The sequence below is a fragment of the Pygoscelis adeliae genome, unplaced genomic scaffold, assembly GCF_000699105.1.
Source record: "Pygoscelis adeliae isolate BGI_AS28 unplaced genomic scaffold, ASM69910v1 Scaffold621, whole genome shotgun sequence".
Classification (NCBI taxonomy): domain Eukaryota; kingdom Metazoa; phylum Chordata; class Aves; order Sphenisciformes; family Spheniscidae; genus Pygoscelis; species Pygoscelis adeliae.
The window spans coordinates 633,593-649,051 of NW_008824052.1; the positions used below are offsets into that span (position 1 = coordinate 633,593).

Sequence of the window (15,459 nt, forward strand, 5' to 3'; positions counted from 1 at the left end):
AGATCATGAAAAACACCACGTGACAAATCTTGGCAAGTTAATGGAACTGAAGCTCAAATGAAAATGCCTATTATAGAGAAGAGCACAGCAAGTCTAAAATCCACTTGGGACTGAGAAAGAGAGGAGGTGTTCGTAACTCAGGACATTCAAAAAGCTGAATTTAAGTTACTCTGTATCAGCATATAGAAACTTATAGCACTTGAAGTCAAAATGCTGTAGAAGATGCCCAATAAGCATATGGAAAACAATATGCAATTAAATAACTAGAAAAATCTATTTCCAATTCTTTCACAACTATCCTCAATACAAACTATTTGCACTACTACTGGTAGCAATCAAAACTTCAAGAAAGTTTGACTTTTCGTGCAAGTTTGTACATTGCAGTAGAAGATTAACAACAGTAAGAGCACCTGTAAGTACAGCAGCTGATTCAAAAAGCCAAAGTGAAAGTGAACACAGAAACTGAGATCCAAACTGAACTCTGCATTCAAAGCTCAGACATGTCAACTTCATCATTAGCACTGTTTCGTAATTATTTCTAACTGCTTCTTATATTACCATCCATTTTCAATTTTTACACCAAATTTGGACAAAATGGACTGACTGTACTTCTTAGTTCAAATTGAAACTAGTATCCACTCTGTTTCTACTGTTCACTCATAATATAAATAACATTCTTGTTGCTGCTGTGTGGTTTTGGTCTTCTGCTCATAACTGGACTTTTTTAATGAGCACTGCATTAACATATAAACAATGTAGGCTAAAAAGGAGAATTAAAATACAAATGCTGCAAATTACAACAGCGTTTTGCTGCTGCATGAAAACATACCACTTTCAAAGCGGGATACACGGTTAAGAATACTTACAAAAGGTGACTTAAAGGCCAGACTGGCTGCTATAGTTAGTGCAGGATCCAGGCAGCGGAAGATGGTGCCAAACAGCATTAGCTTGCCAATCCTGACATCAACAGGCAGAGAAGCCAAGTGATATCCCAGAGGGGTGAGCTTTTCATCTGGAGTTAATGCTCCCAAGTCTTGTAGTCGCAGCTTTGACGCTCGCAAAGACTCAGTTCTAGGGGGCTCAATTAGTCGTGATAAGACAGAGTGAAGACTCTGTGCAGAAAACATCTCCAGAATCTTAATTCTTAAGGAGGGAAAAAAAAATAAAAATAAAAAAGAAAGATAGAAGAAAAAGCAGCTTAGTTCCATACACAGGACAAAAAAAGCAAGCTTTTATAAAAACAAAACAAAAAACCAACAGAAAACATGCTTCTAAGAACATGCACCCTAGAAGAGGGCCTGTAACATGTATTTCGAGTCAGGAAGCAATGTGAAAGAATAGGTGGGGGGCAGTGTACCTCATCCAACCTCACACAGGCCATAAGAACAGATTCCTGTTTAGTGCACTAGGGTTTAAAATGAAGTTTTTACTGTAAAAAAATAATTTTGTGTTGTTCCGTTTTCTTTTTGTACAAAGGGGTGCACAGTGTGCAGCAGGGATAGGAGGGCCTCTTCATTTAGCATTTGTGTGATGGTGGTGCTTGACCCAGGTTGTGGCTTTACTGCACTATGCTGCACAGAAACATCGCAGGAGAGTTTACAGCGTGAAGAGACAAACATCTACCGTGGGTCTGGAGTACAGCAATGCAGCTGTCTTCTCCAGTGATGACAGATCTGAGAGACGTATCTTTTTCCTAGGATCAGATGAGGGCTAAGGAATGTGAAGAAGGACAGGGAGAATTGGTGGAGGGTGCGATTAGGGGAGGCTCTGGATGCAGAGGCTATGTGATAGTAGGATCAAACCAACCAACCAACAGAGCCTTAGATCTCCAGAACAAGTTTCTTGGTTTCACAATGTGAGAAAACACTGAGCAAACTAAACACCTCGGTAACAGCATTCCAGGTGCTCCCTGCAGTGGAGGAAGGACATTCTGCACGCTGACTTTTTCAGGCAATACAGGAACAACAGCTCACCTTAGACAAAGCTGCTCCAAGGGCACTCTTTGTATTTCTGGTAACTGCTGTTTTATAAGCTGATGGCTATAGTGATGGCTACTGAAAAGATGAAAGCAGACGCCTGAGGCTACACGGCCTGCTCGCCCTTTCCTTTGCAGAGCGTTGGCCTTGGACACAAATGTGTCTTCCAGACTTTCCATTCCTTTGCTTGGGTCGTATCTATAGGAGAACAAGAAACAGGCCTATATTCACGAGTGCAGAGTGAACAGGCTGGAGGTCAAGCAGACAGATGCTGCCAACTTCTGTATGGACACAATTCCCACCCCTGCAGTTGGATCTGAGTCTAGACTGGCTTCCTCCACCTTGCAGCAGCTTTCTGCAGATCAAGTTCCTTCAAGTTTTTCCCAGCTCTTTGGAAAGCTAAAGTATGCAGTTCCCCAGATCACAAAGCCCTGAAGAATGAATCCCAGTACCTTTTCTCTTTCATTTTTCCAGAATCAATCACATAGACCACATCATCAATGGTGACAGATGTTTCTGCAATGTTTGTAGAGATGATGATTTTGATAACTCCTGCAGGAGGCCTGAGGAACACAGACTGCTGTTCTTCACTAGACAGTGAAGAATGAAGCGGATAAACAACACACCTGGAAGGACAATATGACAGCATGCTCAGTGCATCTCCAGCCTTTACCCTCTTGGGAACAATCTGCCTGTACACACTTTTGCCTCAGTAGTACTAGACACTGCCCACAGCCATTCAAAGCAATATAAAACCAGCAAACCTCTCTGCCATATCACCTTTAAGACACAGAATCATAGAATCATTTAGGTTGGAAAAGACCCTTAAGATCATCAAGCCCAACCATTAACCCAAGTGTTAACTCCCAAGTCCACCACTAAACCATGTCCCTAAGCACCATGTCTACATGTCCTTACCTCCAGGGATGGTGACTCAACCACTTCCCGGGCCAGCCTGCTCCAGTGCTTGATAACCCTTTCAGTGAAGAAATTTTTCCTCACATCCAATCTAAACCTCCCCTGGCGCAACTTGAGGCCATTTCCTCTCGTTCTATCACTTGTTACTTGGCAGAAGAGACCGACACCCACCTCGCTACAACCTCCTTTCAGGTAGTTGTAGAGCGCAATACGGTCTCCCCTGAGCCTCCTTTTCTCCAGATCAAACAACCTCAGTTCCCTCAGCCGCTCCTCATAAGACTTGTTCTCTAGACCCTTCACCAGCTTTGTTGCTCTTCTTTGGACATGCTCCAGCACCTCAATGTCTTTCTTGTAGTGAGGGGCCCAAAACTGAACATAGTATTTGAGGTGCGGGCTCACCAGTGCTGACTACAAAGGGACAATTGCTTCCCTTAGTCCCGCTGGCCACGCTATTTCTGATACATGTTCTAAGGGAAGGTGGAGAAGTTTACAGAAGGGACAGGTCTCAGAATAGAGTTGAGCAAAAATTCTGCCTCTTCTGAAAAGTCTAGAATCTGCCATTTATAATGCCAGACTGGAAGAAATCACTCCAGCTAACCTTGCCATGGACATCTGTGTAAAAACTGTTTAGTCAAGGACATCCAATTACATCTCCATGTAACAATCTAAGGCCAAATGCAACCACAACTGAATGTGTCTCAGCAAACATTCTGAAACAGAACAAGCGCCGAAGTGAAGTTTTCAACAGTCCACTGGATCATGCAGAGCACAAAATGGAGAACACTCATCACTAGGGTCTCCGAGAACTTCAACAACTAACCTTCCTGAGTTGAGAAAAAACAAAAAGAGCAAGCCAATAAGATAGCAGAAAAGGAATTATCCTGACTGGAGTCAAGACCTTCATATCACAAGCTGTCTCACACATTTAATAACCTTTACTTATCCCTGGATAAGGGCAGGCTTTGTGCAGGAAGCTACTCTTTATTTATGGGTAAAGACCAATAGTTTTGGAGCTTTTCTGCCTTACCTCTTGCTGTGCCTGTTATTAAAAAGAGCATTAGACTGGAGCTGCTCATAAAGCATCTTGATTTCTGCTAGACCAGGCAAAAATATCAACACAGCACCTATATACATAGATTTAAAAAAAAAAAAAAATCACTCAACAGAAATTTTATCAATGTGCAGAAGGCCCAAGTCAAAACTCCAGCTCTGTTTTGCAATTATTGTACAAAAAACCCACAGGCTGCAACAGTCCCTCACCAAAGACTTTCCAAAGTAGACAATTCTCTCACCTTCCCCATCCCATGTATATCAGGGGCTTTGTTACTCAGCTAGAACTTTATTTTTTTCAAAAATAGTCAGTAACTACAGAAACTCTGCCTGCAAAATATTAGCTTTGGGCTGTCTATAAGTGCACAGCCTCCATGAATCTACTTTTGGTTATCTCTCAAGGACAATGAAATTACCTGGGGGGTATGAATGTCTGCCAGCAACTATCCACTCCAGCAAGGCTTCAATTAATTCCAGATTAACTTTGTCCAAGTCCATGACAGACAATGTTTTCAACACCGTCTTGTTAACCCCTGGGGAAAAAGAAATAAAACACACAGTAAGTCCATCTCTTGTAAAAAACATCTGCTGGATTCATTGAACCAGTGTGGCTGCACAACCAACCACACCTTGGTTTAAACAGCATCTGGCTTAGACCAGACAGAGATAGCTCCGTAAGTGACTCAATGCATCGCATTCCCCCTTCTATGCTTTCCTCTGTTTCAGCTCTTCCCTTCCTTTCTCATGCCTTACTGGGGCTCACACCTGCCCTGCGCACAGCCTAGACAAGGATTCATCTACTAGCAGAATGACATGTGCACATACTAGTTGGTAAGAGCAGCCGAAAGCCTTCATATAGCCACTTACAGATACCTCCAGGACTACCTTCTAAAGCTCTCTCTCCTCCCTTCCAATGTTTCTTAACACCAACTCAAAAAGACACCCAGATTCCCTTACTCTTCTGAGATGGTAACTGTCTAGCAGCAATGCGAAGCTGTTAAGCAATGGCTCTCACTCAATACCACTGTGGAGCTCACCATAAGGGTGTGCAGGGAGGAACTCTCCAGGACTAAGCACAAGGAGGATTTTGATGATGACAGAGTGGGAAGTTCATGGAAAGGTCTGCCTCTCTTATTAAGCCATTCACAGAGTGACTGAATTTCTCAAGGAAGGCTTGTCATGCTGAAGTGGGCAGATAGATGCTGTGCTTTTAAGTAAAGCTGCTTCAGCAAGAACAGATACAGAGAAGAAAGTGGAATTATCAAGGTGTCTGAAAAGGGATGGAAACAGATAGTAGCTGAAAACTTTTCATTTGCAGATGCTAAGAACTGTTTTCAGCCAAGATGTTTGTTCTGGTTTAAGAGAACAATGGGTTCTCTTTTTTTTTTTTTTTTTAAGCTGGCAGGAGGTTTCTGATCTCTGCTAGAAGTAGTGACCTGCTTAACTTCACAAGTACAAAACTCTGAATTATATAAATGCATTCAACATACATTATTATATGCTAACATACCATGTTGGCTACCAAATATTATATGCCAATTAATTAGATTTAAGAAGGAGCTCACCTTTATATCGTGTAAGGAGCTGCTTCAGAGTTAATTTTTGGTCTGGGTCTGAATCTCTGACAACTGTGTCAGTGCCTTCCAGAAGGCCAGCACGTCTCAGGTCCTCCTCTACTTCTTCAAATGCAGTTCTTTTGTGTCTTCCATTCTGTTTGTTTTCTTGCTTTGTCTTGCGCCTGTAAGGACTACTGTCCTCTAAAACATACCTGAACAGCAGAAGAACATTTAGTGGCATGGAAAGAAGCCTAACAGTGTCCTAATAATTAGCTACAGAGATAGGCTATCAAAAGTATTTATTTATAAATCTGAGAGGAACTTTATATATGTGGGTTACAAAACCATAGACAGTATCAAGGTCAAGGTGTCCCTCCATACTGGGATGTTAGTCTTTTAAAAGCTGTGATGTGAAAGACTAGGACTGCAAACTTGATCTTGACAGCTAAACGGGCAGCTCAGAGCAACAATCTGCAAGTAATTTACAATAACTGATCAATTTACTGTCTGGAATATCTGAGCTGCTGTGACTCTCCAGTAACTACAAATGGTAACAGGAATCTGGTACCTGAGCTGCAAGGTAGGGCTTACAAAAAGGAATTGTTTGGTATCCTGCATTTTTCACCTTCAGTGCTGAAATCTACCTTCAAATTTCTTTTGCTTGCCAATGTCTAACCAGCACTGAAACAAGTAAAGTACAAGCACTGACAAACTCTTCATGGCAAAGCTCACCTTTTCTTGAGTACTTATGTGGTATCTAATGCAGAAAGACTTGTTTTGGCATGAGATCCTAGACCCCACCGCAGTATAAGAAGTATGGTTTAAAGTCAGTGCTTTAGTAGAACTCCAAGACTCCAAGGTGATGGGGGAGATTTGAGAGGATTTAATTTTTAAATTTATGCACAGAACTACTGCAGTCTCAAGGTCAATAGTGCAGCCTCAAAGGCCAAATACATCTGAGAATGTTCGGCGATTTCATACCTTGTCATTGCAATCACATCTTCCAGAAAAAACTGATCCACAGGAAATGTTCGACCTAAAAGGAAACATGAGAATAAATCTACATGCCACATAACACACAGAAAAGAGGAAAAAGACATAAGATGGTTATTATTTCACGCAGGTTATTATGTCATAGACTGGCTTCACAGCTCTTGTCTATACTGCACTCTTCAACACAATTTCTGTCTAGGATAAACAGTGGATGTTTTCCAAGCATGGTTTGGTAACACGCACTTACACAATCAGAGAAGGGCTGATACACTTATGGGAACATATCCATGAGGTTACGTGTTTCTGTCATGCTCCACGTAACAACTTAGCAATTTAAAAGGCACATTTGGCTAAATGTGTACACATCCAGCCTGATCCTCTCACTGCTTCTTTTTCACAAGGATAGAGAAAAGTCTTCAGCTGTGGTGAAACTAGCTCAGGGAACCATGTCATGCACACCATGTCATTTTTGTCTTTTGCGGAAGGAAATTCTCCTGGTCTAGAGACAGCACAAAAAAGGCTCCATTTCCAAGTCTTCTCTCTCCTAAATCTGTTTGGTCTTTCCTTCTAAGCCCTTGGAATCACAGTTCTCATATAAATCCTCACCTCGCCACTTTGCAAATTAGCCCCTTGCACTTGAATTGAGAAACACTTCGCAAGCAGAAATACTGAAAACAACCCCCTAAAACAATGAATGTGACAAGATAATAAAAATGAATGGTTTTCACCTGGTATGTTAATAATTGGACAGGAGTGAAAGTATTGAGAAAAAAGTTCTGCATTCAAGGTGGCACTCATTAGTATAATGCGCAGGTCTGGCCTCTGAACCATTATATCCTTCAAAACCAGCAGCAAGAAGTCACTGAAGAAAACAAGCAAAAAGACATTTGAGTTCCTTCAATGTTAACTTTCAGAGTCTCTTTTTCTCCTCCCCATTCTGTGTACCTTCCTGGTGTTTTCAATAGCACAGCAATACCATCTCAGAAGCATGAGCTTCTCAGAATGGCTGGAGGCTAATAACGCAGTAAATTAATGGAAGGCAATCTGCTTACTTTTTTTGGTTGTCCCTTATTAGAGTGTCAGGATTACTTGGCAAATTCATTTAAGCAATAAAAAGCTCTAGCTACCTTATAAATTAATTACATTAATGCCAACACAAGAACATTAGATAACGAATTAACTCAAAGTAACAGATGAGTCCTTTTTGCTTACTGGGAGAGTTATTCAAACTTACTCACTTTTCCCTGCTTACTGTATTCTTCCCTACATATTTATAGCTTTTGTGGCATGCCTAGAAGACTGGCTTGAAGTGATTTTAGATGAGAAGGAAGAAGAATCCTTGAGAGATACAATCCCTTTTATAAGGCTAAAATATAATCTGAGCTGTAGAATAACAGGTCACAAAGTCTCCTGGAAACCCATTGATTTGCAGTGTTTCACAAGGAAAACATCAAAGAAAAGAATCCTTGCCGTTTAGTTTACAGACATACTGACAGACGTTATCTTTTGCCTGGCATCAGCAGGTAAGTAGGGTAAAACTGCAGGAGGCTGGAGCAGGTAGGATGAGACTCTCTAGAACTCGTAAAATCTATAGACTGGAAGAAAACATGAGCACTTGTCCCTTGCAGGTACTCTACTGAAGCCAGCATCAAGAGAAATAATTCCCAAAAGGGCACGTGAAGAATTAGGGTATTTGGTAAAAGCTGAAACAAGGGAAGAATAAGAACGAGACAACTGTGGTTAAAAAGCTACTTAACCCGCCAGCCCCATCCAAAACCTCTTTTCAACACATCTGCAATGTGATGGCAGATCAGAGGCATAAAAATTTAAGAGACGTGCTTTCTTTGCAAGCTGCTGCAACACAACTTCCTACCGCCCAAAGACAAGAACCTAAAACCAGACTCCTTCCACCATCCCACATTACTGCCACAGGATCAACAGGTCTGACTTCAGTTACTTGCACCTTAGTCACCTTTATCCTTTTGACTATGTTTCTTCATTTTGCTTATGGGATAAGAGATTATTTACCTTTCTTCTGTTCTTTCGTGAACTTCATCAACAATAACATGTGTGATTCCCTGCAAAGTCAGATCTCCTTCCAGCCTTCTCAACAGAACACCAGTAGTGCAGTACAAAAGTCTGGTAGCTGAGGACTTGAATGGTAAGACAAAGCATTCAGTTGACTTTGTGCAACTTAACATAGCGCAAAGAGAATATGTGTTGCTGTAAAGCATTCAGTTTCAGCTAAGTGCCAAGTTTGACAGAAAGGGACCAAGCAATCCCTGCTGGAGATGAGCTGAAAGCTTTTCTTTCTTGATTAAAACTTAAGACCATCTGCTTCTTACCAAGGGGCATTGCTAACTATAAGGGGTAAACAAAAAATCTGAACTGTTTCTCCTGTGGAAGTTGCTTTGTGATAAACAACTCAGATCTCTGTCCCTAGAAAGAGTTAGTGAATCTCTTTTTTAACATAGTTCTTGGAAAAAGCAATCAGCTGCAACGTAGACAAAATTTACTTCCGAGACAGCGGTTTGAATTCAACCCCCATTTCTGGCTCCACTTGGGAGCCAAATGGAAATGAAGACAAGTGGAAATGCAATCAGTAGCCTTCCAGAGGACAGAAGCATACTCATACTCTCAGACCCCTTCACCTGTCTCCACAGAAAGCAAAACCACAATACAAGACATAGTACTGCACTCTCATTCTGTAAAGTGGACTGTGCAACTTGAGATGAAATAAAATATAGAATATATTTCATAACATAACATAAAATACAGGTGACACAGACTTGCTTATCTCACTATAGGGCAGATATAGGGCAGAGATTCTGTATGCTAGAGAAGCACTAAGCACATTTTAATAGAACTAAACGAAAACCAACAAGCGAAGCATATATACCTTTACACTTTCTAGACGGATCTGATATCCAACAGTGAGTCCAATCCTTTCTGTTCTTTCTTTGGCTACACGTTCAGCCACAGAAATGGCAGAGATCCTGCGAGGCTGAGTGCAGATGATGTTTGCAACTCTGCTTGGAGATCCTTGCAATGAAGCATCCAAAATAAACTGAGGAATCTGAGTGGTTTTCCCACATCTGCATGACAAAATCAGGGATTACTTAAAAAAAAAAACCACAAACCCAACACCTTTCCATCCACGTAAATTAAGATCATAGAATAGAATCATAGAATCATTAAGGTTGGAAGAGACCTCCAAGATCATCGAGTCCAACCATCAACCCAACACCACCATGCCCACTAAACCATGTCCCTAAGCGCCTCATCTACCCGTCTTTTAAATACTTCCAGGACTGTGCACAATCATAAGGGTTTGTAGAATCGTACCTTTGGAGACCAATATTTTATGTTGGCAGTTTGATGTTGGCTCATCTCCACTAATATTACTTGTCTGTGATCAACCTGCTTTCTAAATATGTTTTATGATTTGTAACTTGATGCTAATACCAGTGAACTGTAATATTAGAGAACATAAATAATGTGACAGAAAAAGATGTGTAATCCCATATACATGTTATCTGATGCTAACATACTATTCATTAACTTCTGTTATATATTTTGAGTTGTAGCATTTTGGATCCAGACATCATTCTTTACTTGGGCAAGAAACTCATTGTCAAGTGTGATGTATAATATCCAATTTTATTTTCTCCATATGTTTGTGCTAAATATATGCCACAACTTCTGGTATTAAATGGCAAGCATTTGGTCTCCTTAAGTAACTGTATGCTTTTGTAAGTTACGTTATTTTCTGTAGAACCTTATCCTTCTTGTAGTGAGGGGCCCAAAACTGAACACAGTATTCGAGGTGTGGCCTCACCAGTGCCGAGTACAGGGGCACGATCACTTCCCTGCTCCTGCTGGCCACACTAGTTCTGATACAGAAGATGACTGCATTCCACTTGAAATTTGCTTTGTTTCACTAGTGTCATCCTTCACATGAAGTTCACCTAGGACTGCTGTCACTGGTCACAGATGGACCACGACCCTAACCTTTTCAGGACATGGATACATATTTCACATTCTTCTGTGTATACTTTGATACACAGTATCTTTGTATATCAAAGTATACTTTGATAAAGTCTGTATGTGCAATCAGACTCTTACCCCGTCATGCCGCTCACAACAAGAACTTGGTGGCTCTTCAGCAAATCAAGAATGGTTTCCCTCTCTTGCCATGCAGGGAGCTTCTGTCTTTCATACAACATGGACTGGAAGCGCCTAGAAGACTGATGCACAAAAACAGACAGCATGGCAGTAAGAACATCACTGGAGCGGAACAGATCCATTTGAAACAGCAGCCTGTGGCTTAAATATTTATTTCTCTAAAGTAAGCATGAAAACAGATATTCTATTCTGTACATTATACCTTTTTCAGCCGAAATTGTGTGCAGATTTTAACATTTTCGTTATACAGAGACTTTGCCTGCACATCATACTTTTTGGAAAGCTTTTTCTTGAGGTTCACGTAACTCTCATTCTCCACAACAACTTGTTCAGGCTCATCTTCCTCCTCCTCTTCTGCCACCTCCTCTTCTTCCTGAGGCTCTGACACTGTTGAGGCTTGAGACAGAGAATGTACAGTTAGGTATTCTTGTTACTAAGGAACAGGACCTCATCAGCACTGCAGAAGAGAGACACATATTCCAGGAGCATTCTCAATAAAGAACCTTGTTAGACTGGAGCTTAGGGTCTGCAGGACTGTTTTTGACACACATTTATTTCCGAACTACCAGCAAACCTCCCCTCACCCCATCAAACAAACCACAACTTCTCCAGCTCCAACCCACTTGTCACTACCCCTGCACCAGCTGTGCTCTGCAACACCATGGTCTGCGTGGCCACATGGTGAACCAGACTGGTAACTGGTTTGCCTTCCCGAATGTTTTTCATGTGTCTCAGCTCACCTCTCCAATTCACCACATGACCACTTCTATGGGGCACAAGACTGTGATGGCAGCACCAGCTTAAATTAATTAAAATTACACTGTAACATTAAGTGTTAAGCCACTGCCAAGTACTTTTAAACCAGGGCTAAAACTGGACTAGGTACTTTGGTGCGTACTGCCTATCAATTGAAGTGGGATTTGCTCAGACAGTAAGCCAGCCCTTGAAAGTTTTAAGGCTACATTTATCTAAACAAGGTATTTTATAACATAAGGAAGATTTTATAACATAAGGAAGATTATTTGGAAACTCTGATTTCAATTTCCGGAACACAGCTCTGTCTGTGGAGCTGTTAAAAAACCGGAATACTGTTTTACTGTAACAAAAAAAATAGGCTGTCACTATTTAGGTGCTCTAAAACGTGATGCAGTTGTTCTTGAAAACTCTCTTCAAGAAAGTTTGTCTTAGATAAAACAGTTTTGGAATTGAGAGCTTGAAGGTCATCTATGCCATGGACTTGCTGTCACCCTGCTGTGACACAGTCCCAACTCTCTGCCTGTGAAATCAACCTAGTTACACCTGCATGCAAAAAAAGGGATGATGCCTTGAACAACATTCTAGAACCGCTTGCAACATTTACTTAGCCTTAAAACCACATTTACAAAATTAATTTTGAGGAGGGGTTGGTAATTTTAAGTAATTTAAGTACCCTTCCAAGCACACTTCTCTGGTCAATTTTAGTGAGCTCACACCACATCTCTCAATGGCTTTTCATTGATTGTGTGGGAATAGGCATCGTTCACTCTGCCAACCCAAACTCATTAGCTCTGTGTGCCTTTAACTCAGTTCTTGCTAGCAGAAAATCTCTCTGCTGCAGCTTTACTATGGAAAGGACTTCCTGAGGCACAGACAGATTACGGATCTGGCTCACCACATGACCTTAATCTCTAGAAATAGATTTGGAACAGATGCCTGAATTGGGCTCTCTGCCTTCTCTTTTTTTTTTTTTTTTTAATCTTTTTGACTGTTCTTAGCCCAAAAACCATAGAGGGAAATTTGGTGTACCTTCAGACATTCGATTTGAACCAGATGTACTCTCTGTCTGCAGCTTTACCGAAGGTGTTGCCAGCAGGGTCATAGGAGGAACACTGTACTTGTGGTAAGTATTTTTAAGTAACTCGCTTATTTCAGATTCATCTTCTAAGCAAGTCACTAAGGTATACACCACTGGTTCATTAGACTCTGCAGCTATCAAGGCCTTTCCAAAGAGGAATTCAGCAATGTGTAAACGACAAGCAAGAGGTAGATTCTCATTGGTGGAATAAAATGCCACAAGAGGTGCCTGGAGTGGATACTTGTTTTCTTCAGGAAATCTTACTTCAAGTTCATATACAGGACCATCACTGTTAGGTCTGAGATGAGCATCATCTACAGAGTTCCTGGCTGGTTTCAGTGGGTGGTTTGGAGGGAATTCATGTCCAAATCTGCATTTTGAACCAAACCTGCAGCCTCCTTGGAGATAAAATTTACATATTTCCTTTGAAGTCTGCTTTTCTGTGTCCCTAGTACAACCACCCTTTTGTTTAGATTTGCTGAGCCTGTTTGCTAGGTACTCCAATTCCAAACTAAAAGTCCAAACACGGTTTTGAATTCTTTCTATAAATTTTTCTCCATAGATTGACCGGAGGGCAAAAGCCTCTTCTTGCCTCTGTTCTAAACATTCTTCTTGACTGGCTTCAGCAGCTGTTGCAGAAACCTGCATCTTCTCTCCATATCTTTCAGTAAAGCACTGCAATAGCAAATACTCCAATGATGCTCCAATATTACCATTGCAGGATCTCAGTACTCTCCTACAACACTCACTGTCAAAACCATACCTGCAACAAAACAGAGACAACATGGCAAAAAGTGAGTGACAGACTTGTATGAAGCAAAATAACCACAGATGTGTTTGATTAGGCTTACAAGAAGGAAGCATGTATGGCATGAGATACTATTACTACTATTGGGGGAAAAAACCCACACCAAAATATTTATGCTATTTTAAATGACAGTGGCAGGCAGTAATTTGGTGTCTGTGAATGCTAGTCTGTTGTTTATAAGGTGACAAATTAGTTTATGTGGCAACTATCTCACACCTCAGAATGCAGCACCTAATAGTTACAGGATTAGATTTCCCAGTTGAACTATATAAATTAAACTCTTCAGAAAAAGCTGAGTCCTCTCACATATAAAACACTCTCAAACAAAGCAAAAATAGTTAGTAAATGCTCATATCTGAGCAAAATGGATGAAGAACACTTACAAGGTTTTGAAACATTACCTACCTAGAAGAAACACGCATATAACAGCAATGCTTTCCCCAATATCTCTTTCATTGTCTTGGAGAAAGAATTGAAAACTTCACTGAAAAAAGGCTGGAGTGATTTTTTTTTCATAAAACCATTATTTTAAATTCATCTAGTTGAGGATTAAATTTGTAGGAGATGCAAACTCATCAGTTCTGCCCATAGAACTTCCCTAGAGTCAAGAGGAAGTCCAAGCACTGAGGGCTTACAGTATCGAGACTAGTGATTTACCTCTTCAGGATACATATTATTCACTGAAAAGCATCACCTGGAGAGTTTGTGCACAGCAAATGAAGACACTTCACTTTCCACAATTCTGTGCTCAGCTGGCTCAGCAGACGACCTTGGTATTACATCAGAAACTTCCTGATCTGTTGACCAGCACTGTTCATCATCAAGGTAATCAGGTTCATCATCGTCTTCAACAGAACCAGCTACTCTGATAAAAAGAGTTATCAAATGAAAATGAAACAAAATTATACTGTTGAGTAGACACAAACCTCTGCCTCTGCAGTTTTAAATCCTTCATGTAAATGGAGGATGCTACTACTGCTTTCCCAGAGTTAATATTGTAGAAGAACAAAGCAGACTCAAAACTACAGGATTTGAGACCAAATTAAAAGTTAAGGGAAAAAAGAATACTGTTTTCATTTCTAACAGTGTGCCTGTTAAAGCGTGCTCATCTAGAGGAGCTAGAAGTAGTGCCTCTGTTTAAACTAACTCTGATTCAGGAGCCAGCTCCTGCCCTTGAAGCTCTTGAAGAAGTTCTTTCACTCTTCTCTGATTCTCCGATGTCATGTGTATGGTCTGCAGAGGCATTCTCGCTTCAGGTCTCTGTTTCGTTTGCCCTCCTCTTCTGGCAGGGGCATTTGATCTAAAAATTAAAATAGAACATAACAATGACTTATTTGCCTGGCTCAAATGATCTTGACTGAATTGCGATGTGTTAGGACCTAACGCTGTAATTCAAAACAGGAAAACCAAAACAAGATGAGTCTATCACCTAAGGATTATTCAGTTGGGTTCATTCTTACGTGACCAGGATGTGTGTGTCTATATCGGCGTGCATATATGTATTTTATCCTATGTCAAATCCAAAGTGATTTAATAAACACTTTGCTAGGTAAAGCTGTTCTCAGGCTACAGGACAACCACTTATTTCTAAGCTAGATTGGTCAGAATACATCGGTCAGGATACTAAATTCATTCCAAATTGCTTATTTTCCATGGCCCAGCTTCTGCTTTGTAATACACAACAATGAATATCCTGTGTTTATTAGTGTTTTCTGATCAAAGACATTCTGAAATTACTTTATGATCAAAGAAGAAAATCAGAGGTTCTACTCTTTAAAAAAAAAAAAAACTTTCCTAGCTATAAAATGTTAAAAATGTTAATCAAAAAAGACATGTAAAAACTGCTTCATACTGAAACAACTTCATCACCCCTTCACTCTTCTGTATATTCAAAGATGTCCAAAAACCAGCCCCAAAGTATCCCAAACATCTCTATGCCAACCCCCCACCCCCAAATTAACAGAAAGACCTGGATTCCAGCCTTGGTTCCTCGAAGAGACAAAAATCATCTCCATCGTCCCAAATTTTGGTTGAACATTTCCTATTTCCACCAAGTTGAGACTTGTTTGAACGGCCACTGCTGCCTCCTCTTCCTCCTCCTCTTCCACTGCCTCCTCTCCCTCTTCCTCCTCCTCTGTT

General features: G+C 40.7%; 1 protein-coding gene across 1 annotated transcript in view; it reads right to left on the reverse strand.

Annotated features, from left to right (window-relative positions):
• The window catches only part of DHX57 (DEAH (Asp-Glu-Ala-Asp/His) box polypeptide 57), a 22,673-nt gene that overhangs the window by 5,471 nt on the left and 1,743 nt on the right, over positions 1–15,459 (reverse strand). Inside the window, exons 2-17 of the mRNA XM_009333729.1 lie at positions 15,290–15,454; positions 14,468–14,620; positions 14,015–14,185; positions 12,464–13,275; positions 10,881–11,074; positions 10,619–10,740; positions 9,393–9,588; positions 8,522–8,646; positions 7,222–7,355; positions 6,482–6,536; positions 5,510–5,712; positions 4,361–4,477; positions 3,922–4,018; positions 2,429–2,602; positions 1,974–2,174; positions 867–1,143 (exon numbers count right to left, since the gene is read on the reverse strand). Coding sequence (XP_009332004.1) covers positions 867–1,143; positions 1,974–2,174; positions 2,429–2,602; positions 3,922–4,018; positions 4,361–4,477; positions 5,510–5,712; positions 6,482–6,536; positions 7,222–7,355; positions 8,522–8,646; positions 9,393–9,588; positions 10,619–10,740; positions 10,881–11,074; positions 12,464–13,275; positions 14,015–14,185; positions 14,468–14,620; positions 15,290–15,454 — 3,196 coding nt within the window. The remainder of the gene's footprint in view (positions 1–866; positions 1,144–1,973; positions 2,175–2,428; positions 2,603–3,921; positions 4,019–4,360; positions 4,478–5,509; positions 5,713–6,481; positions 6,537–7,221; positions 7,356–8,521; positions 8,647–9,392; positions 9,589–10,618; positions 10,741–10,880; positions 11,075–12,463; positions 13,276–14,014; positions 14,186–14,467; positions 14,621–15,289; positions 15,455–15,459) is intronic.